The sequence below is a fragment of the Macrosteles quadrilineatus genome, unplaced genomic scaffold (genome assembly GCF_028750875.1).
Source record: "Macrosteles quadrilineatus isolate MER2022 unplaced genomic scaffold, UCM_ALF_1.0 Scaffold_7__1_contigs__length_78375512, whole genome shotgun sequence".
Lineage (NCBI taxonomy): Eukaryota > Metazoa > Arthropoda > Insecta > Hemiptera > Cicadellidae > Macrosteles > Macrosteles quadrilineatus.
Genome location: NW_026542600.1, coordinates 21,600,764 through 21,623,111, shown reverse-complemented (window position 1 = coordinate 21,623,111; position 22,348 = coordinate 21,600,764). Strand labels below are relative to the sequence as shown.

The 22,348-nt window shown below is 34.1% G+C and overlaps 1 protein-coding gene across 1 annotated transcript in view; it reads left to right on the top strand.

The window, feature by feature from the left end:
- The window catches only part of LOC128999160 (carboxypeptidase D-like), an 87,042-nt gene that overhangs the window by 42,718 nt on the left and 21,976 nt on the right, over positions 1-22,348 (top strand). The window contains exons 7-9 of the mRNA XM_054425538.1: positions 4,693-4,914; positions 6,808-6,999; positions 13,539-13,630. Of these exons, the coding sequence (XP_054281513.1) occupies positions 4,693-4,914; positions 6,808-6,999; positions 13,539-13,630 (506 nt within the window). The remainder of the gene's footprint in view (positions 1-4,692; positions 4,915-6,807; positions 7,000-13,538; positions 13,631-22,348) is intronic.

The following is a 22,348-nucleotide window of genomic DNA, read 5'->3' as shown; positions in this document are numbered from 1 at the left end:
CGGTTAAAAAGATGTAATTTCCGCCGAGTGTAGTCCAGTTAAAAGGTGTCTGGATAAGAGGGAGTCTACTGTAATATTCAACCCAATACACTAGTAAACTCTGGTGAGATGGTCCTGAACTTCATCTATTTTCTTGGCTTCAAACTTTCATATCACATGGAAAGTCTATTGCGTGTATAGTCAATGATAGTATATTACGTTACTAGTCCTGAAAATTGGTGTTTACCAGACGAGTGTGGTCGTTCCCGTGCGAGTGACTTATGATATTTTACGCCATACTACTCTAAGCTAACTTAACAATAACAAATTTGTACGAATTGTTATAAATTACCACCGACTAAAGGTCTAACAATCACTACTCATAACCTCTAAGAGGAGGTTATGTTTTTGTTTATAACCACTCATTGCCAAATACAGTATAATCAGCTGGTTGGTGTCCGGTAAAAACTCATTACAGTACAGTAGTACACAATGAAACCTCATTTTATTAAGCTGGCAGCAAACAGCTGTTTTCTGGACTAAATCCTTGAGTGGGAAGTTTGTTAAAACAGTGTAGTGTGGCGTAAAAATGTTAACTATTTTTGTTGATTTCGGACTATGACCAAGTATAAAATGTTCTCTAACGTCCATCTTTACTCTATTTGCAGTTTTATCAATGAAAAATTAACCTGGAATAGGTTAATCCCATTCACACTAATTTAATTTTGTATTGTGAAAGATAACCCTCTTTGTAGAAGTGTAATTCCCCATGAAACAACATATTCTTTGACCAGAACCCAGGCTAGTGCATAAGCCAATTCCATGTCACTGTACACAAGTTTGCACACTATTTTGTTTGCTTTGTCACTGTACACAAGTTTGCACACTTTTTTGTTTGCTTTACCAATATGAATTAAGTAGTTGAAAACTACTTGAACTATCTTAGGTATTGTTTCATCACCATTTGTTTAATTTTGATTCTCAATGTGTATAAACATGTTCAAATTTTACTGGTCAATTCATCTAAAAGCTTTTGAACAAATACTAAACAACTTTTTGGAGAGAATCAAACAAAAGGAACTGCTGAACTGTCATTTACACACACAATATTTTGTATGCATATATGTGAACACATCCGTATGTCACAATAGTTGACAAAATACTGTACTGTTTTGTGTACACTTAAAGCTTTCAGAGTTGTGTGGTGATGTATTGGTTCACAATAAATATGAAATTAAAGTTTCTTGTGCCAAATCTTAACAGAATAGTACGGCTATTTGTGTTTTTTTATCTGGGTGGGAGCCCTAGAACTAAAGGTTTTTTTAACGCAACCCAAATATTACTGGTACTGTGAACGAAAAAAAAGCTTATTTGTTGGTATACCTGTTTTCCTTACTTTATTGCCGATTAGTGATATGCATTGTTGCATAGTTATCTATGAGGTATAGTGTTGTTTGAGAACTTATAGTATTTAAGACTCAACTTTGTGTTTTCACAAGCTCAAATAGAGTACGTATTGAAGGTCTAAGTTTTTTTGTTTGTTTACTACTGTACGTCTTTGTTTTCCTAAAATTTGTTCATGTCAATAATAGTTTATTTATTAGGTACTGGAATAACACCTGAAAACTTAATTTTAAAACTTTCTTGGCATATCCCATGTTGAGTCTTATTTACAAGAAATTCCCAATAACATGATAACTTTGCAGCAATGTATATCAGCTGATTGGCAATGAAGTAAAGAAAACAGAGATACCAGCATACAAGCTTGTTTCGTCATTAAAATGTGTCTCAAAATACTTTTATTTAGGGTTGCGTTAAGTCCCTGTTCCTGTTAATGGTTACTGCTTGGTCTAAGGTAATGTTATCTTCATTTGGGAGATATAACCTTTTATTCAAGGTTTGCATCCCATATCAGTTGGTTTGACTTGTGAAAAGTTCATCTAACTGTATGAAAGTTAATGGAAATAAACTAAAAAAAATAATTTACAAATGACACAGTTGCATCAACAATTTTCATATGTTTTACCTTGCCTCGCAGTGTATGTTCACTAAAGGTATATATATTTAGTTGTTTTGTACTCCTATTGGCAAGAAAAACTAATATAAAACCTTGCATCAAATAACCATCTGCAAAACTAAACCTACCGAAAATGGTTCTAGTGTCATTAGATGATTAACCTAAAGGAATTTTCACTGCATAAAGTTTTTAATGCATAATGGCATATTAACTTTTTCACATAGAAAATGCAAAAGAGATGCATAAAATTAACTGCAGTTGTATTGCCAATATTAATTCGTGACTGCTTGCCCTACGAAAAAAGTTTCAATACAAAAGAATGTTAACAAATTCTACAAGCTGTTTTAAAAGTTCACATTTTCCTTGAGTAACAGGAATACAAAGCGGTAATGCATTCAATAACGACACTTCATCTTGAGAGTTAAATATTAGTAGCAAGCTGTGTGAAAAATTAAAAATGCAAGCTCCAGTTTCAACTCTCTTAGTCTTTCCAAATATTAACTCATCATTATTGCCATGAAGTGAAAATTAGCCCTGTGAACTGGAAAGGCTAGATATAAGACAAAGTGGTTTGTTTTGAGACTCATTGTAGACTGAAACTTTTAGTGTCTACCTTCTCATCAGGACCAAATCAATCTCTTTGGTATCATAAATCTCAATGAAGCTCCAGAAATCTGCAGAAAACTTCTCTACAACTGCTCATCGTTGACCTACTAATACCACACGCTAATACAATGCCGTGTTACCTGCTTATCTATGGTAAAACCTTACTGAAGTGGTCAAACTGTCTCAAATCCATTTCAGTTCAAAGTAGAATGTAAAGGACTGAAACCTTGACTATTTATACAACTAGACATTCCATCCCCAAGTTAAAGTTGTTGTCAGTTTTTAATCAAAATCGTCGTAGGCCTAGTTGATGTGAACCACCGACAGATTAAGTGAAACTATATTACTAATTTATGACGGATGCACGACTTTTTTACCACGATAATTTAATGGAATGACTTAATGGGGGCAACTGTTATGAACCGTCAATGATGTCAGCAAACAAAAATAAGGTAGAAGATAGAATTTTAGACACTAGCGCCATCTGAGTCTGGCTCACATAACTATTTCTTTTTTGATAAAAAATTGCGACTGCTGGTCCATATAGATGGAATGTCTACTTTAGTATACAATAGTCAATGCTAAAACCCAATCCCTCTCAAATAGTATTAAATGTTGTAGTATCATTCACTTTAACAGTTCAATGATTTACTGACCTAGTCAGTAATAGTGTGTAAGTACTCTTTTGTTAATTAAACACCGTTGGTGACAAGAAGAGAACTGTTTTTGTAATCTGTGTTTAAAGTAACAAACCTAAAAATTTAGTGGCAGGCAAGGATGAGGGTTTCGGTTGTAATAAAACCATAGTATTATTTCATAGTGATATAAATGCTGATACTCTTGTTTTCTGACACGGCTGAAGCAATATTTCATGAAGTCCATATTTCAATATATCAGGTACACTATAAATAATTTGTTTACTCATTACACTAACACACTGTAAACGCTTTTCTTGAAACATGAAACATTTTGTTGTAAATTTCATCAATAATAGAGCTTAAAACCATAATCAATTTACGAATAAGGATGTTAAGAAACAGCTATACCTAGTTTAAGCCACTAAGTGTATATCATTCATTATTCTACATTCACTCTACATTGTAATCCACATTAAAATCCACAACTAAGTATTAAATGTTTTCCCAGTAGTCTGTGAGTAGCACTAGCAGTATTATTTAAAATAAACACTTAACAATATAGCCTAATAGAAGGCTACGTACGGAAGAAATTGGGTAGAAAATGCAGCAATGCAGAATCATTTCTTCAGGAAACTCCAATAAAACAATAACATTATTTGTTCTGTCCATAGTTTCTAGCAATTTTCTCATCACTTTTAAAATAGGTTACTAAACTTTTAAGCCATAATTAAAATGGTTTCTAAGCTAGATAGAAGTATTTGTTTAAACAACAGATCCCAGTAGAACCCATTATATCTTAAGGGTGTAGAACGCTAATTGTTAAACACACAAATTGATCAGAAGAGCTGTTACACATAAACGAGGGTGATTCAAACCCTTGAGTTGACATTATTTGGACAAACTGACCGTCAAAAAAGCAGTAAACTCGTTTATAGTGAGGCAAGTATAGTATTTACTATTTAACATATATTTGAAAAGAAAATTACACCCACAATATTTTTAATTTAAACACCAGAGCAGTTGGTAATCATGATTAAACTTACAGCTAGACATTCTATTGAGTTAACTATCCCAGACAAGGGTTCTACTGTTGCTATTTTGAACATTAATTTATTATGACCAATACTTTTATTCCATAATACAGCTGAGTTAACATCAAACAGTGGATGTCACATAAACTGTCTTGCTTGTGGTGTTTTCTTCAATTACAAACTATGCTTCAGCTTGGAAAGGTGCTTTTGTGTGGGAGTGTTTTGAATATTTTAAATTTTTAAGATCAGTGGGTAATGTTTTGCATGTTTTTCCTTCATCTGTACATTGAAACTCATTCAAATAAGTAAGGATGTAAATATTAAATAGTAATGATGGATTCGGAGCTTTGCTTACATTCTCTTTCACCTAATAAACTAACTCAACTTTTTTTCTACAATTAAATATTCCTCCCACTTTCAGGTGTTGAACTGGAGGTAATCAAAACAAATATAACCGACAAATATGGATTTGTGATACCTCAGAAATTTATCAACCGTCATTATCAGAGTATGGAGGAAGAGTTGAGGAACATTGCCGAAGAATATCGAAACATAACTCGGTTATATACTGTCGGTGAAAGTGTTCAGCATAGAAAATTATATGTGCTAGAGATATCAGATCATCCTGGAATACATGAACCTGGTAAGCACAACTTGACAAATGGGAACACTAACACAAGAGTATAAAAATACTATATTGCGTTTATACAGGGTGTTTAAAAAAGGTGGGGACATAATTTACGTAGTGATTCCTTTTGTCAAAATAAGCCAAAAAAAATATATAAACGTATGTGCTATTTTGTTCCATTTAGGGTCTTCTGTTTTGTGTGTTTTTTTACAAAAGTATTCATAATTCCTTAACAGTTTAAGCTGGAGTGTTGGAATTCAATAAAAATGTTTATCTTATTGGCCGCTATTTTCGTGCAAAATATGAATAAAAACTCAAACACTGTTTCAAAATGGCTATTTTAAATATTTTATGTCAAATTCCACAAAAAAGTTAATTCCACAAAAGAAATTCATAAAATTTAATAATTTTTATGCATATTTCAATGGTATCTTATAAGCTTAGTTTGGACAAAGAATGACTAAGAAATGTATGTATTTCTTGTTATACCTTCATTTTTTCCCAATTAAACAATGTTAAATCATTAAAATTACTTTTTAACATTGTTTAAATGCAGAAACTGTAGCAAGCAAAAAAAATATTTCGTTAGTTAAAGTTTTTTAAATCTTGCAATTTTTTGTAAAATCAATAGTTTTTTGTGGAATTTTTGTATCAAATATTTAAAATAGCCAATTTTGAAATGATTCAAACGTTTTTATTTATATTTCGTACTAAGATAGTGTCTACAATGATGAACATTTTTGCAGAATTTCAACACTGTGACTCAAGCCGTCAAGGAGTTATAAATGTTTTTGAAAAATTCAGACAGACGCTAAACGGAATGAATTGGTCATATTAATATGCACTTTTTTCTTATTTTGACCCAAGGAATCGCTATGTAAATTATTTCCCACCTTTTTTGGACACCCTGCATATTAAAATACAATCTAAATGCTACTGTTGAAAATTACAATGCAATAATAATAACATACTGTACAATTTGAGAAGTTATCCCATGCTAAATATTCAGTTAATGAGGTACTTCTATCAAGTTTTGTATCTTGTTATAAGTACTTCTTTTAATTAAAAACTTAAAGAGTTTCATAAACATACTCCAACACGTATGCATTGTTTATTTAAATAAATGATAAACAATTTGTATGATAAAACGTCCCCCACAAACTTTATTTTGATGAATAAAGATGTGGGACAGTAATGGCAATAAAGTACACATGGTACACTGCATTATCAGTACCCTGCTATTAAAATTTTGGCAATCAGTAGTACATATATTCATTTTGATTGTTGGTATAATATTTATTTTGATAAACAATTTAATTTATTTATAAAGGGTGTTTTTTTAACATAGCCCAAATTACAAGTAGCCTACTGTGAGACACTGCTTAACGAAAAAAACATGTGTATTTTATGTTGGTATCCCTGTTTTATTTATTTCATTGTTGATTAGCTGCGATATGCATTGTTGCATTGTTGCATAGTTATCTATGAGGTTTAGCGTTAATGGGAATCTATTTAAAATAAAACTCACCATGGAGTTTTTGCAAGCTATTAGCTTATGAATTGTACTTTTAAATTTGGTGATAAAAAATACCCTTTAGAAATATAAATCAAAGGTAATTCATCACTATAAAACAGTAAGCTATCACAACTACTTTTCTAAAGGTGCGTTGTTTTACCTGATTACACAAGAAATAACACCCTTTTAATTGGAACGAAATGATTCACATTATCAAATTATTTGGCCACAAAAACAATATACATGATCAACACTTTTTACTCAACGAGTTACTAATCTAGACCTAACAATCAACATGAACTAAAACATACTGAAGCACTTGATAATTGATATCTTAACGTACATTTATATCTACACAAGAGTTTGGAGTGACAAACGCGTATCTTATTCAGGGGAGCCAGAGATGAAGTACGTAGCTAACATGCATGGCAACGAGGCAGTCGGACGAGAACTTCTACTACTGCTGGCTCAATACCTGTGCCAGAACTACATGATTGACCCTAGAATCACCGACCTAGTCAACTCAGTCAGGATACACCTCATGCCTTCCATGAACCCTGATGGCTTTGAGATGTCCACTGAAGGTAAACTAGGTTAATCTGATGTTTACGAAGGGGACTCACCTCTGGGACAAAGTTCTCTAATGAAAATAATGAACACTTGTTTAATTAATTATCAGCTTTAGAATAATAAAATCTTAATGTTTTTTAAATCAAAGATTAGTCCATGGGACAGGGAAATGTAGGAAACAAGAGACCTTGTCTTAACAGGCCCAACTACGTGTGTGGTAAAAATTGACCAACCAATCAGCAGGATTTTATCCACGCGTGGGCATTTCCACTCTGCTTTTCCAAAAATCATGTTGCTAGTCGACTAAATGTTGCCACTGTGGAAGATTTACGACTACACCACTGAAAATTCAGATAGATTGGTATGGTTATGGGAACTTTAAATAAGAAATAACTGATACAGTAGACCCCCTCTTAACCGACCCTAATGGGACCGGACCTAGGTCGGATAACTTAAAAGGTCGGTTAAAACGGGCGATCCCTAAAATCATAACTTAATGAAGTGCTATTCATTTGGAATCATATAATCGTTATTTAGAAGTCATACTAGCATTATTTATAAAATAAACTACTCTTATCTCCTTTTCATATTGATAGAAAAGTCACAAATACTGTAAACACAACACAAAACACGGTTAAGTCAAATAGGCCTACTTTCAGTGGAATATATTATAATACTAGGACTAGGCAAGAGTCAATAAAATTCCTATTTTAATAACTTTAGTACTACTGTAATGTATTAATTGATGCTTTCCAAATACATCGTAATACAGTACAGAACCTTTTGTCGACATTAAAGATACAAGCGACCATTTTGTTACAAGACAGGACGTTTATTTATAGCCTCTCACTGGAGGCTCGCGGCACAAAAACTATCTTGACCTTGGAGTTGTCAACCCCCCTTCCCTGCCTTCCCTACAAGTTGCGTTGTTTGTTTACTCTGGCGATAAGATAATCAGTTTTTCAAAATCGTAACGCACTTTATGATGTTAAACATTTGCCGCACAGATAACAAATCAGATCAGATGTGCTCGAGCTACGAACAATGATGACAAACTGACAATAGGATATGCTATATTTTTTGTGATCAACACAAAATAACTTATTGTTAGTCATATCCTGTGGAGATAAGCGTATGGTTCAGTTCTCATCGCCCAGCGTGGGAGCGGAAATGCCGAGATTCCTAGAAAGCGGCGGTTAAACCGAGCTGCTCTCAAAGCAAGGTCGGTTAAAACAAACTGTATTATTTTACGATCGAAGGCGGATAACCCGATTATCGGTTAATACGAGGCCGGTTAAGAGGGGGTCTACTGTAGTCAGTCTTGTATGTGAGGAGATGAGCCTTCAAAGAGTGTTGACTGTGTATGTTATGGACTAAAACTCTGTTCCATAACTACGCAACATTTAGTCTTGTCTTTCCTCATTTCAACCTCCATTAGTTGTATCTACCGACCTTAGAAAAAAATTCATTGAGTCACGTCTTCTGCTTGCGTGAACGATTAATTTATATAGCTGGTTAGCCAAGTGGTTATATTGCTTGCCTACTAATCCTCGCTGGTTCGATCCTGAGAAAAGTGAGAAAATTAAAGGGTTAGTTTTGATGGCTCGAAACTGGACACAGCTGTCCTTGATCATTGGGATTTTCATAAATGGTCATGGAAGTTTAATGAAACAGCTGGTTTTAGTCAGTAACAAGGCTACACAAGGCATCTCACTCAATTCTAAACTCGTCCTTCACTCACACACACACACACCTATGTGGTGTCCTTATCTCAATTGGTGATAATAATTCCACCCACCAATTGAACAATTGCAATTAATGCAATAAATGGGATACAAACTATAAAGGAAGAATTTTATTTTGAATACTAAAGTAATTGGTCAAGCCTCACAATACAAGTCACTTAAAATTAATGAGGTAATAAAGCTGGAAATTTGTATTGCAGTCAGTACCGCATTTCCCATTAGGCCCACTAGGCCCAGGCCTAGGGCGCCAAATTTTAGGGGGCGCAAAACTTTAACCTCTTAAATGAATCCCACGTACGCCCCCACGCGTCAGACCGGTAGCCCTGCTACCAGCCCACTGACACACGGGCGCGTCCGAGTGTAGTTTGAATTTGCCGCGCTTAGTAAGCAAATCAAAGAAGAAAGATTGCATTGATTGATACTGCCGCCGTGTTGGGAATAACCATGGAGATAAATAGATTATAACTGGAGTCACTACTCTCTGGTTGAACATTAGAGAAAAACGTTCCACTGATCGGTTGGGGGATGCTGTCAAATTCAATTCATTCTAACCTATCCATGCTATTTATTTGTGGTTATCCGTTATTTGATGGACTTCAACTTATTTAAGTTATTGCACGTTAAAACTTGTGTATTTAAAGTTATTTTGAAACATTATGAATTGTTTTTTATGCTAAATACTAACTTATTTTCAAGCTATGATTAATGGTGAAAATAGTCAAGTTTCCTGGTAATTATTTTTACTACGCCTAGTGTAATTATTTTTGTCAATGCCCTACAAGCCCACCTACTTAACTTATATTGAACCATCGTTGTTGTATTTATGATGTTGTTAAAATGGGTTGCTCGTAAAGTAAATAAATAAACTTATATTGCAATCATAAAGTTGACATATTTTTGTTTACTATCAACAAAACAACAGGATGCCTCTAATTTGACAAGTCCCACCAACCGATCAAACGGCCAACCTAACAACACGAAACCTGAAAAAAACACAGAGTGGTGACTCCAGTTATTATTATAGCTCAGTGGGAATAACCTGCTCTTTTGCGTGTGATATTTCGTTTTGCGCTAGTCTCGACGACATCCCTGCAGCGACTGCCGAAATTCAGCTGTGTAATTCTCTCCTGTTAACTTACCTGTTGAGTCATTCTGTTTATATGCTTTGTTAGTAAACATTGTTGAATCAAGCCGGTATTTAGCTTTGAGACGATGAAATAGGTGAATATTTAGATAACGACAATTTAAATGATGTTTCGGGACATGAATGTTGTCCATCATAAACGTATTTCGTGTTATTGTGTAATATGGTATTGTAAATGTTCCACATCTACATTTTACAAGATTGAGATTTTCTGATGGAAAGTATTTATCATTGTTCAGTTAGTCTCATTAGAGGTGTAGTATAGGGACAGGTCATATGCCAATTACTGTGAAGTTTAATACAATATTATACATTTTACAGGAGTTGATTTATTTAAAATATCAACGGATTATCCTTGTATATACAACTCAATGATAATGATCGTGACATTATTTACGTTTCGCGACCAATATTACGGCAGGGAGGTGTAACTGTTTTGTGTGCCTAGGGGCGCCGTTTGGCTAAATGCGGCCCTGATTGCAGTCAATTTATTGTGGTGACTAAAGAGTACAGTACTTTTGCAATGTTGTCCTATTGTCTACAAAAAAACAACAATATTGTTTTGATTATTGTAATTTGTTTTGCTGTATCACTGTTGGATATTAAAAATGTTACAATGTTGTTAGGTCTCTATAGGTCTAAATTTGATGTTTCTATCTATTAACACTTTTGATACAGTATCAGAAAACAGATGGGTGTAAAAGTGTTTTTTTTTCAATTTTTTCATTGTGATTGTGTATTTATTTAATTTATCTATTAAAATGAAATTATGAAATTACCTTTTTTCATATAGATTACTTAATGGAAATAACGAAGGTGAGTCAACTTATTTATTTGGAATTTCAGTATAGAGTGTTGTTTAAGTATAACTCCACTCATCCAGTCATCAATGGAAGCAAAAGTATTGGCACGGCCAGAACATAAAAAATAGTATTGTAAGATGAACAGATTATATCCCAAAGAAACACAAGCAAACACTGAAACCCATTTACTATAAATTAATATCTGAACATATTCAAAACCTAAATTATATGGATCTACCAAACAAAATGTAAAGCCTTATTGCTAAAAGTATTCAAAAACTTATTTCGTTCAAATTGCTTTTGATATCTATAAGTAAAAGGAGGAAAAGCCAAAATTATATATTTAATGGCTACAGACAAAGGTGATGCTTCTTGATACAAGCTGAAGTTTATTGGAAGAGGCAGAGCAAAAATATTAAACTTTCTTAAATTCAAAAGTGTTTTCCAAAATCTTTTTTGAGTAAACACCTGTCACATAGATATTCAGTTAATTTTTATTATATTCTATTTAATTTTGTTCTGCCTGTAATTACACCTAGTAATTGGTTAGAAAAATTATAATTATCGGTGTTTCAAACCTTTTGAGTGTAAATTTTGAACAATTGCAAGGACAGTTTTTTAAGTAAAGACCATTGTGCGTATCCCTTATTGGCATCATTTGTGAACAGAACAGCTAGGAGCTTTGTTGCTAATGTGTAAACTTACAATCTTTTTTTACTATTGAATCTTCCACCGCTTGTGAGATAGGGTCAGTGATATGTTTTTTGACTGCAAGAAATGTATCTGCAGCAGACATTCATCGCAAGATTACTGAAGCTTAGTGCCCTACAACAATGAAAGAGAATAAAATGGAGACATGAATTAGGGAGTTTGAAAATGGCCATGAAAATGTCTATTTGGGAGGGAATTGTGATTTTGGTGGGTACCCAGACTCACAGAAGACCATAAAGGGGAAAGATTTTTCACGGCCATTTTTACACTCCCAACCGTTTCCGCACTTTACCATCACTCATTATATTAGGGCCATAACCTTTAGTCATCTGGCAATGAATGTCGGCATCGGATGTGTTTCTTTTGGTCAAAAAACATATCACTGAACATATATTGCATGCAGTGGGAGATTCAATAATTTAAAATTTTTCTAAACGCACAGCAAAGTGTACACGTCAGTTTCAGAGTTGCAAATGGCACCATTCCGTTCACCAATGATTCTAGTAAGCAGTGAGCTGCCTTTTTACAGCACACATGAATATACACGAACACACAGCCCATGAGAGTACACGTGAACTTCGGAGCTATAAGCAAAAACTTACATATGCCCCTCGTATGTGTGTGAGGGCACTTTCCAATCATAATATATTATTTGATTACTTTAGGGTCACTTACCATGTTTCTCTTCTTGAAATACCGTATACGATCAATCAACATATAAGCCACAAAGACTGGCAATCTATATACAATGTATAAATGAAAATTAAATAGTTCCTGACTGTAAAACCACATGATTCTTATTCTAGGACATGTAAGTTATTTTAGCACTGCAATGTATGTGTGGAATACAGCCCTTTTACAGGATAAAGACAAAATTACAAATTTGTTTTTCAGACTTCATGGTTCAAAACTATTATTTCAATTATTAAAAAACGTCTATAGTACATGATGTCCTTAAAGAAATATTTAAGCTTTTATTAAGATTTTTGATTGGCTTTACACAAAACTTACACTTGTAATTTATATGCAATAAATAAAAAAAGAACTTAAGTAGTTTTGTCCATAAGCCTACAAGTGTTCATTTTTCAATGTCATCATAACATCTCAGGGATCAAATTAATCTGATAATGATAAATGGGTACGTTTGGATTATACGGAGGCCACCCTTATACAGAGCGCTGGGACGGTTATGTTATGTTGGTTTATCAAATATGTTTGTAGAACTTTCCTCGTTTCATTTAGTTCATAGAATTCAACAATACCAGATCGAGTCATACTTTCGCCTGCCAAATCCCCTCCAAGTAGGCCAAGGTCAGGTCGTTGACCGGAGCGTGCGCATCACCTGTCACCGCCTGTATCTGGATTCTGAGTCTGTGTCCTGAGTGATTTATTGCCGTGCACTGATAAGTTTTGTCTCTATAATGAGTAAAGTTCTTTTCAACAAAACAAGGAAAGTCCTTCAAACATATTTATGATAATCCAACCTAACACAACCGCCGCAGCGCGCTGTATAAGGGTGGCCTCCGTTTCAACTCAATCCTCACCGACATCGCTGCCTTCTGGGAGGCAGAACTCAAAAGCCACTAATCGTTATCATATCAAATGTGGACAGTAAGTCAATTAAAGTATGTTTCTTTCCAATTATGTAGTTACTTTTAGTGTCCAGTAAAAAAATCCCTCTAAAACAAGTGGCCTCGGTATAATACCAAAGTACCAACAAATGTTCTTTTCAAACTTTGGTGTCTTGGACTATTGTTAAAATTAGACACATAAGTCCTGTTTCTAATTCAAAGAATTACACTAGTGGAAATACGAATACATACCATGAACTTTAAATAGCTTCATAAACCTTAAAAAGGTAGAAATATCAATAGTGTCATGAGATTGTGGAGGCTATTCTAAACTGAATCTGTCATAAGGCGATTGGGAAGGTTGGAATGAGACCAATTGTGCACCATCTCATACCAGTGATGTTAACCACTTGATTGTGCAAACAAAACCCTGCTGCAGTTACATTTTCATTTGATGTCTAATTTATAACTGTATGTTTGATTTATCAGGTACTGGGTGTCACAAACTGTTAAAATCTTGCACTGTAAATCAATTGAACACCCTCTTGTTATGATTTGTTATTACAAGTTGTTTTGTAGGTGATGCAACTAGCTTGATCGGACGAGCCAATGCCAACCAGGTTGATTTAAACAGGAATTTCCCAGATAAATATTTGGGAGAGTATCAAAAAGTAAGTTGAATATCTTTTTCTATACTTATTTCGTTACTGCATACATTCATACCAATTTCAAAATCCAACTATATACCCAGAGAGAAATTGTTCAGGTTATGAGGGCTTAATAATCTAAATTAAATGTAAATACTCTATAGTTCTGTAAAAAAAAAAAATTACATTGTAACTAACTAAAAAATGTCCTTGATGGACATAAATAACACGTTGACTGCGCGTGCCGACTTTAGTCGGCGTCGCCAGCGCTCCCAGGTGGCGCGCGCCGACTACAGTCGGCACCAGACCAACAGTAATGTATTGAGTCAGTGTGAGCTTAGCCTCAGACGGAGACGTTATAATCGTTGCCAGCCTGCCAGCTTAGAATGCGAGCTTTACTTTGGTGTAGGTTGGTACTAAAATTTCCCGTAAAATCCCGTCTGGCAATGCTTTTGTCCCGGTTTCGGGGATTTTTTCTCTTCAACCCACATTACAAAGACACTGGATACGGATCCATGCAGTGCTGCTACCTTTGGGTGTTTCAGTGAACTACATCCACTCTCGGGGTAACGCAGCACAGTCACCACTGCTCTTTTGTGATTCGTCAGACTGAAATATTTGAATGCCAATTGCGTTCGCTGATTCGGTTGCGCGCCGGGGCTTCGCCCGCCACTGGGGAGCGCCTGTAAAGTCGGCGCGCGCAGTCAACGTGTTAAAGTACAGTAAAGTATACTCTTATTCTTGGATATAGAAAATGTGGGCAAAGAGTGAAGTGGTTTCGGAGGTGCTCTTAAATATTTGTGCAATCTTTTCCATGGTTTAGGCTGACTGCTGTCGTGCATCAGTATTGTTTGAAGCATTGACCAAAGTTAGGGGAAGTTTGCTTGCGGATCCTGGTGTGACTGAATGAGAGAGACTGTGGACTGATAGGGGTTGTCTCTATATAACAATTAAAGACTGGGAAGACAGTAAACCCTGCAAGTCTGAAACACGCCAATCAGCAAGCAAGGTTTCCTCTATTTTAATCCCTGACTTGATGGATACTGATAAACACCCACTGCCGACCAGTTTAGTAAACTTGTATGGCCTTCTGCAAATTCCCTGAGCCACTTGTGTACATTTTCTATGTCAACACATTTATGCATACAGATCAACTGACAACAGTGATTTGCAGAGATTGACCCCCTTTCTTCTTAAACCTAATCACAGATTAGATTGTGATTCATACGGGTGAGGTTCATAACTCCAAGTTTTCATAACTCCAAGTACTTTTAAATACAACATTTCATAACTCCAAGTAAATTAAAACCAAAATATCATAAGACCAAGTTTCATAACTCCAAGCGTTCATATCTCCAAGATTCATAAGTCCAAGTTAAAATAAAACCAAGTAAATTAAAATACAAAATTTCATAACTCCAAACGTACAGATTTGCAAGGACCACAAGCCCAAGTTTCATAACTCCAAGGGTTCATAACACCAAGTTTCATAACTCCAAGTGACAATGGGTACAGTCCGTGCAGGAAACGATAACGTACGCACACACACGCACCCATTACACACACACATGCTGGAAGAGAGTTTCCGATGTTGGCGAGACTATTCGAAGTGGTGCGTTCCCTGTCGCTTTGCACGTTCGTCTAAATTGTAATACAAATAGTGAGAGGATGAAATTTACATATTTAAATTCTGCGTAAACTGATGTTTAATTAATACTATATAAATACAATTTAGTTCGTGCAGATGATTAATGTTTAATAATGGAAAATATGAAAATGTTGTTCAATGTAAACATGAAAAAGTAAGTGAGCAAGGATTTTTTTTATTTTTTGGTCAGATGAAAACTTTCAGCGAGAAAAGTATAGATAATAAGATGTTCTTCAATTTTTGTTCCAAACATTTTTTCGTAAGACTTAGTTTGTCCAATAATCGACTTAGATGACCACCACGAGGTATGAATGAATTAGTTTACGCGCACGGTATTTTAGCAATTGCCGTCTTCCAACAACAATATTAAGGAAATACAGTATTAGTTCACGTTTTAAAATTTCTAAACCATGAAAAATATTTAGTCTTAACTTCTTCAGCTGTATGTACGAAATTTCGAAATTTTTTCTACATAATATTCGTGATGCACAACGCAAATAAGTCGTAGTGCCTTTTTTCCACTACTGTATTTTTCATCTCCTATTTTTCGGAAAAAATTTACACAGGATTAATCCACGTTAAGATTTCATCTTGTAGCATTCATTTGTAAATATAAAATTTGATTATAGTTACAATTACTTGTTCCCTCATAAATCTTCATTCCGTAACAAATATGAGAGTGTATGTTAGCAAAGTAAATTGTACGCAAAATGTCTGTAGTGCATAATGGGTTTAGTAAAAAAAATACCATATTTAAAATTTTTAAAATACTATCTAGATTTGTATGATCCAAACAAGCGGATATAATCTATAGATAGGTCTAAACATTTGGATTTCGAGACTAAATTATCATAGAAATATGTTTTTGAGTAAATACATCTATACTTAATACCAGATTGTTTTATTTGAGTTAAATAGAAGGTATTTATCATTTAGGTATTATTTAAGTACCTTAATGAGTTAAGTACTTTAATATAAGAATTGATGTCGTCCAGTGGTCAAAACTCGACCACAATCCAAATAAAATATGAACTTATCTATATTCATCCCGCGCTGAAAATGAAACATGTGATGATTGTGTACCAGTCTTCAATTTGTTTTGATTTTCTGTATATTTATCGTTGTTATTGCGTCACCAGAATTTTAACTCATAATCCAAATGTTAGTTTTTTGGTTATGTTAAATTCGTTTTCGTACTTATTTTTCATCATTTTTTAAATCTATTAAGTTGTTCTGTTTATCTACAGGAAAATATGTTTCCAACAGTATGCGTAGATTTTCCTTGCGATGCACACGAGCTGAGAAAAGGGCCTTAAAGAAACATATTTGCCTATTAATATATAGATATAGCTAATACTTGTCATACCAATAAGGAGAATAAATAAGCAGACACAAGAAGGATCTTATTTAAGAAACATAATTTAATGTAGGCTATTCTAATAGCCAGTGAAATTTATTTTTGTAAACCTCACAAGAGAGATAATAGTAATAATAATCGAAAGTATATAGTAAAATTAGTGGGATTCTGTTCACTGCCGCAAACATTTTATCAGTACCGTTCACCTTCCTACTGTAGTACTGGCTCATCCCTTGCTTTGCTGGATACGTTACACGCACAGATCTGTAGTCTTATGTGGACGGGCAAATGTTAAAAATTTTTAACAGAGACCACACACCTCTTTGTTTCCCTAGTTGGAACACATAATTCTTCATCCAAACTCTATGGGCCTTGAGAGTCACTTAATTGTATACACAACATATGTAAGCAATATCAGTTGTGTGTTTTAGCTAATTTCCCATATAGGGAATAAGCTATTACCGTAGTACTCATGTAAGACCTGGATCCGGACCGAATTAATTTTCGTTTTGAGATCCCTAGAGGCCAAAAACACCATCCGTTTCTTTTTTGTTACATTTTTTAGACAAATTAAAATATGATATTATGGAGCTATTTATGTTGCAAGCGCTAATAAGTGGATGATACTTAAATAATTTGTAGAGAACGGATTGTCCAATTAATTTGTTTGTGGCGTCAAACCATATGTTTATGAGAGTAAGGAATCTGTTAATACTAACTAGTGTACATTTTGCTCGAATTCGAGCAATTGCAAGGTACTGGTATTACAGAAATTATTTCAAAAACAATAACAGTAATATTTACAATGAGTTTAAAAGAGTCAACTCAAAGCTTACTGGTGTGTATCATATGGAGATACTCACAATGTACATAACAGTAATCAATATTTCCTAAAAATATATATAGCCGCATAAGGTTGTCCATGTTAATCTTCGTTATTGATAAACCTATGCATGCTACCACCCTTGTCGCCAGCAGTAAGTTTACAAATTTCATTCATTCTTTAATAAGGATAGAATCTGTTTTCAATACCATAAGGACTTCCTGTTGTCTGTCACAATTTTATTTGTTCAATTGATGTATTTTTTGTTTAGTTGCAATAACGTTAATTATATTTAACTGAGAAAATGCAAAGTTAAAGACCTTCTGTCGTTCAGTTGATTATTGTTTCCCTTAGCATTATATGAATCTATAAGTATAAAAGAGGATGTTTGTATGTTTGTTTGTTTGGCAGTGATAAACTCAGACACCGCTGAACCGATTGCCACGAAACTTGGTACATACGTGTAGAATGTCATGGAATAGGTTTATACACCATCAATTTCGTGATCCGTCCAATCGGCTCCGCCCCAGTGGCTCTGGAGTTTCCCATGTTAACCTTATGAGAAATGGAATTAATGAATCTTAACAGCTGTTTCAATTAAACAAGTTGGTTCTGTTCTATGATGTTCAATATAGCATTAAAGTTACAAGGATTACCAACAGGGTGCAGCACTATTATTTCTTTTACATATATGACAACAGCTAATTTGCAAACAAAAGGTGAGTGAGCGTAGCGAACGAACTTCAACCTGGAGGCGAGTTAGCGTAGCGAACGAGCTAACCTGAAGGCAAGTGAGCGTAGCGAACGAGCTAACCTGAAGGCAAGTGAGCGCAGCGAACGAGCTCCAACCTAAAGGTGAGTGAGCGTAGCGAACGAGCTCCAACCTAAAGGTGAGTGAGCGTAGCGAACGAGCTCCAACCTAAAGGTGAGTGAGCGTAGCGAACGAACTTCAACCAGGACGTGATTGAGCCATGCGAACGAGATCATCTTGAAAACTAAGAAGTTAAACGGGGCAAAGCCCGCGGGATTATAAATAGTCAAAGGCAAGACAACGTCTGCCGGGTTCAGCTAGTAACAATTAAAAGCCTTCAGTAAAATGTTAGTAAGGGGCTCTTGGATATTTTCATAGGCTATTATTAAAATTGTTTGACTTTTATGAAAACATAGATTAATGTCATTGACGTACCAGATTTATTTGGCTTTAGAGGGTTTTCCTCTGCAATGATCACAAAGTTAAGTCCATGTTTCCTAATAAAACTTTTAGCACTTCAGCTAACATCCTCGTTCATAGTTTGTAGGAATCTGAATCTTGTAGGTGTTCTTCATTATACAGGCTAATGACGATAGTTAATTCTTTAAAAAAATACTATCTCTATTTCTTCTACTAGGGGGCGTTCTATGACTTTTAATGTTTCAATAATTTGCAAATGGGTTTTTTCAATGATTTATTTTTTAAAGATCTAATTTTTGTAGGACGCTTTTCTTTGAAATGCAGCTTAAATATTGACAGCAATTAAATTATATAGCTGATCAAAATTTTAACAATTATGATCTTCATAAGGATAACATGGGAACCTTCAAAGCCACTGGGGTAGAGCCCAAGAGACTTTTTCAAATCCAGTTCAAGACCAGTTTGCAAATCTACGCGACACGCTCTTTCCAATGATACGTCAATGGATAAAATCGGTCAAGAAATGACGGAGGAGTTCAACCGACAAACTTCGTGTTCGCGTATTAATTATATAGATCTACGTATCACGTTTCGTTTAGCATACAGGCAGGAAATGTCGCTCATTACGAAAATATTTATTAATTCTTTTAATAATGACTCTAGAGAAGAGTTAGAAAATTAAAAGGTGTAGAACAATACAGCTAACAAAAGTGGTCCTGTAACATTTGGTCATAACTTGAACCCATATGACATTATGGATCCTTTCATGTTCTGGAATTGATGGAGAGTTGCGTGGAGGGGCGAGCAGGGGCGTGTGGGACTTTTTTAGTATCGATACTGGCAACCTGCCTGCCGCTTACTTCGAATTGTCAATGTTACCAACATGACGAGGCTTCCGTGCCCCGTCTTCTGAACTGCCCGTTTAAAAAATGTAAATTTAAGTAAGAAAGGCCTATAAATATTAATATAAATATAAATATAATATAATTAAAAAAAATATTAATATAAATATAAATTAAAATATAAATATTGCATATAAATACAATCAAATTAAATGTAAACGGTTATGGCAGTTTACCAAATAAAAATATAGGCATACTGCACATCAAACTTGAGCTTAGAATGTGCATATTTGCTGAATATTATAGGTATGGACTAATTTCTCAGGTCCCCATAGGCCGATTTCAACGGGCTACGTCTGTTATGCTTTCGCAGTTTGAATAATTTAATTCTGTTTATTTAATGAAAGAGCTGGGCAATGCAATTAATTGGCGTTTATTTACTTGAAAAAATATGTTTTTGATGCTAGGAAATATGTTCATCTGGGGGATTATGTTCGGACAAAAAAAGGTTGTACAAGTTTTGTAAGAGTATTGCTCACAGTTTTATTTGTAATGTATATAGTAATAACATATAAATAGGCATGACTCAAATTGAAGAAATGTCATAAAACATCTTATTGAATGAAACAGAAGCATTGATATCGAGGACCTTATTTGTGTTATTGCTACACTAAGGTATGTTGTCATAGTCTTTCGAACTGAAACATACGGTATCGGTTATTGGCAGTCCTAGGGGTAACAATGTTTCTTGCAACACAAAAATCATGAAAATATGTCAAATGGTTATTGATTAGCATCGTGAAATAAATCACTATGTGACGTTTTAATGTATAGTGTACATGTTGCTCGAAATCGAGCAATTGCAAAGAAGTCAAGTAGTTATTCAAAAACAAATAACTTATTTTAAAACGAATGAAAGTCATAATTTCCGACGAGTTTACGACTCAACTCATAGACTACGTACCTAACAGTTCCATATAATAAACATTTCTTGTAAATATTTGATCATTTTTCAACATCTTATATGGTTTTTAGTGTATTCTACAATTTTATTCCACTTGTAGCCACATTATGTTAGTCAAAGAATCGTTTAAAATGTACATTACCGTATAGGACACAGAAAAAGGGAAGAACAATAAGATTAATATCATTGAGCATAATTTACTACAAAATGAAAACAACCAATAATTATGGTCGCCGGAATAAGGCTGAAACACCTTTGACTTTAAATAATCTAAATATCCATTACATTTTAACCAAATATAAGCCTACCATTGAGTTATATTTCCATTTAACTTGCAATTCCAAGTAGGCTTTCCATTTCAGTGAACTAGACTTACAATTAAATAATGCAGACTTAGGCAGAATAGGTACTGCAATAATTAGGTCTTCCATTAATATGAACCGAAGATACCACTGAGTTTAGATGCTGCAAGTAGACATTCCATTGACGTGAACCAGACGTAACATTGACTTAATATACTGCGAATCGGCACTCCGTTTATGGGAATCAAATTAACCATTTCTTTGGATCCTGCAAGTAGACAATTTATTTTTGTGAATGATATGTACCATTGAGTTTGTATACTTCAAGTAAACAATTCGTTTAAGTGAACCCGACGTATCATTGACTTTGAATGCTGCAAATAGGCATCTTATTTATGTGAACCAAATGGACCATTGACATTGGATACTGCAAGTAAATTTCTCATTTTTGTGAAGCTGGTGTACTATTGATTTAGGATACTGCTACTGCAAATAGACATTTAATTTATGAGAACCAGATGAAACATATATACTTTGAAGTAGACAATACATTTAATTGAACCAGACTTGTAATTGACTTTGAATAACGAAATTAGACATTTCATTCATTTGAAACAAAATATATACTAATGAGATTGGATACTGCAAGTATACATTTCATTTACGAGAAACATATGTAACATTGACTTTAGAAAATTATTTTATTATTATGTCTGCTATCTGCTCAATATTGCAAGCAGACAACTGCATTGTACACCTAGTGTAAATTACCTGAAATGTAAAGTTAAAACTGTGAACGTTTCTCATCCAAAGTCCCCGTGCGATCTCTGGTGTTCACTTGGTAATACATGTGTATTACAAAGTATAGGGTGTTTCCAACTCTCCACGTGAGTGTTAACGTTTCGTAAAAAGTACAAGTTCCTGTATAAGGTAATGTTTTTTCTTTTTGCGAAAGACTCTAAAAGTAATGAAAGGACATTTTTTATTTACATTTATTTCGATAACAAACAAGTGTTTTTGACATATAAATAAATTTGTTTGCACAAAACTTGTGTGTATTACGATCCCCCCCCCCTAAAAACTGTTTTTTTAGTAGTACATTTTAGGAAAAAATAATACCTTTACCATTCACAGACATAATATAATCTTTTAAAAATTATATATTTTCCGGATAGTACATATGCTAGTTATTCAATATCAAACAGTTTAATGACAAAATACATATTTTTTAGTACAAAAAATTGTTTATATGCAAAAGTTGACCAAATACACACACAAATGGCAGTTGGTAAAAGAAATATATTATTTACATTGTATAACTTAAAATAAATAACTCTTTCATATTGGAAACAGTATACAGTAAAATAAACTTAAATAACAACAAAAAATGTTATTTACCAATTATTGGTGTTAATACAATTATAACAAATATGTAATAACGGGGTGTCAAAAACACCCCACGCGAGTACATACGTTAGTAAAACCCGCGCGAGTAGTTAAAGGTTAAAGTCCCTTTAGCATAGAAGTAAGAAGTATAGAAATTAATTAATCTGTAAGTATATAACAAAATTACATAATCGTTTGACAGGCGACGGTAGGTATATAGATACTGTACAATGATGCGGCAACGGCTGC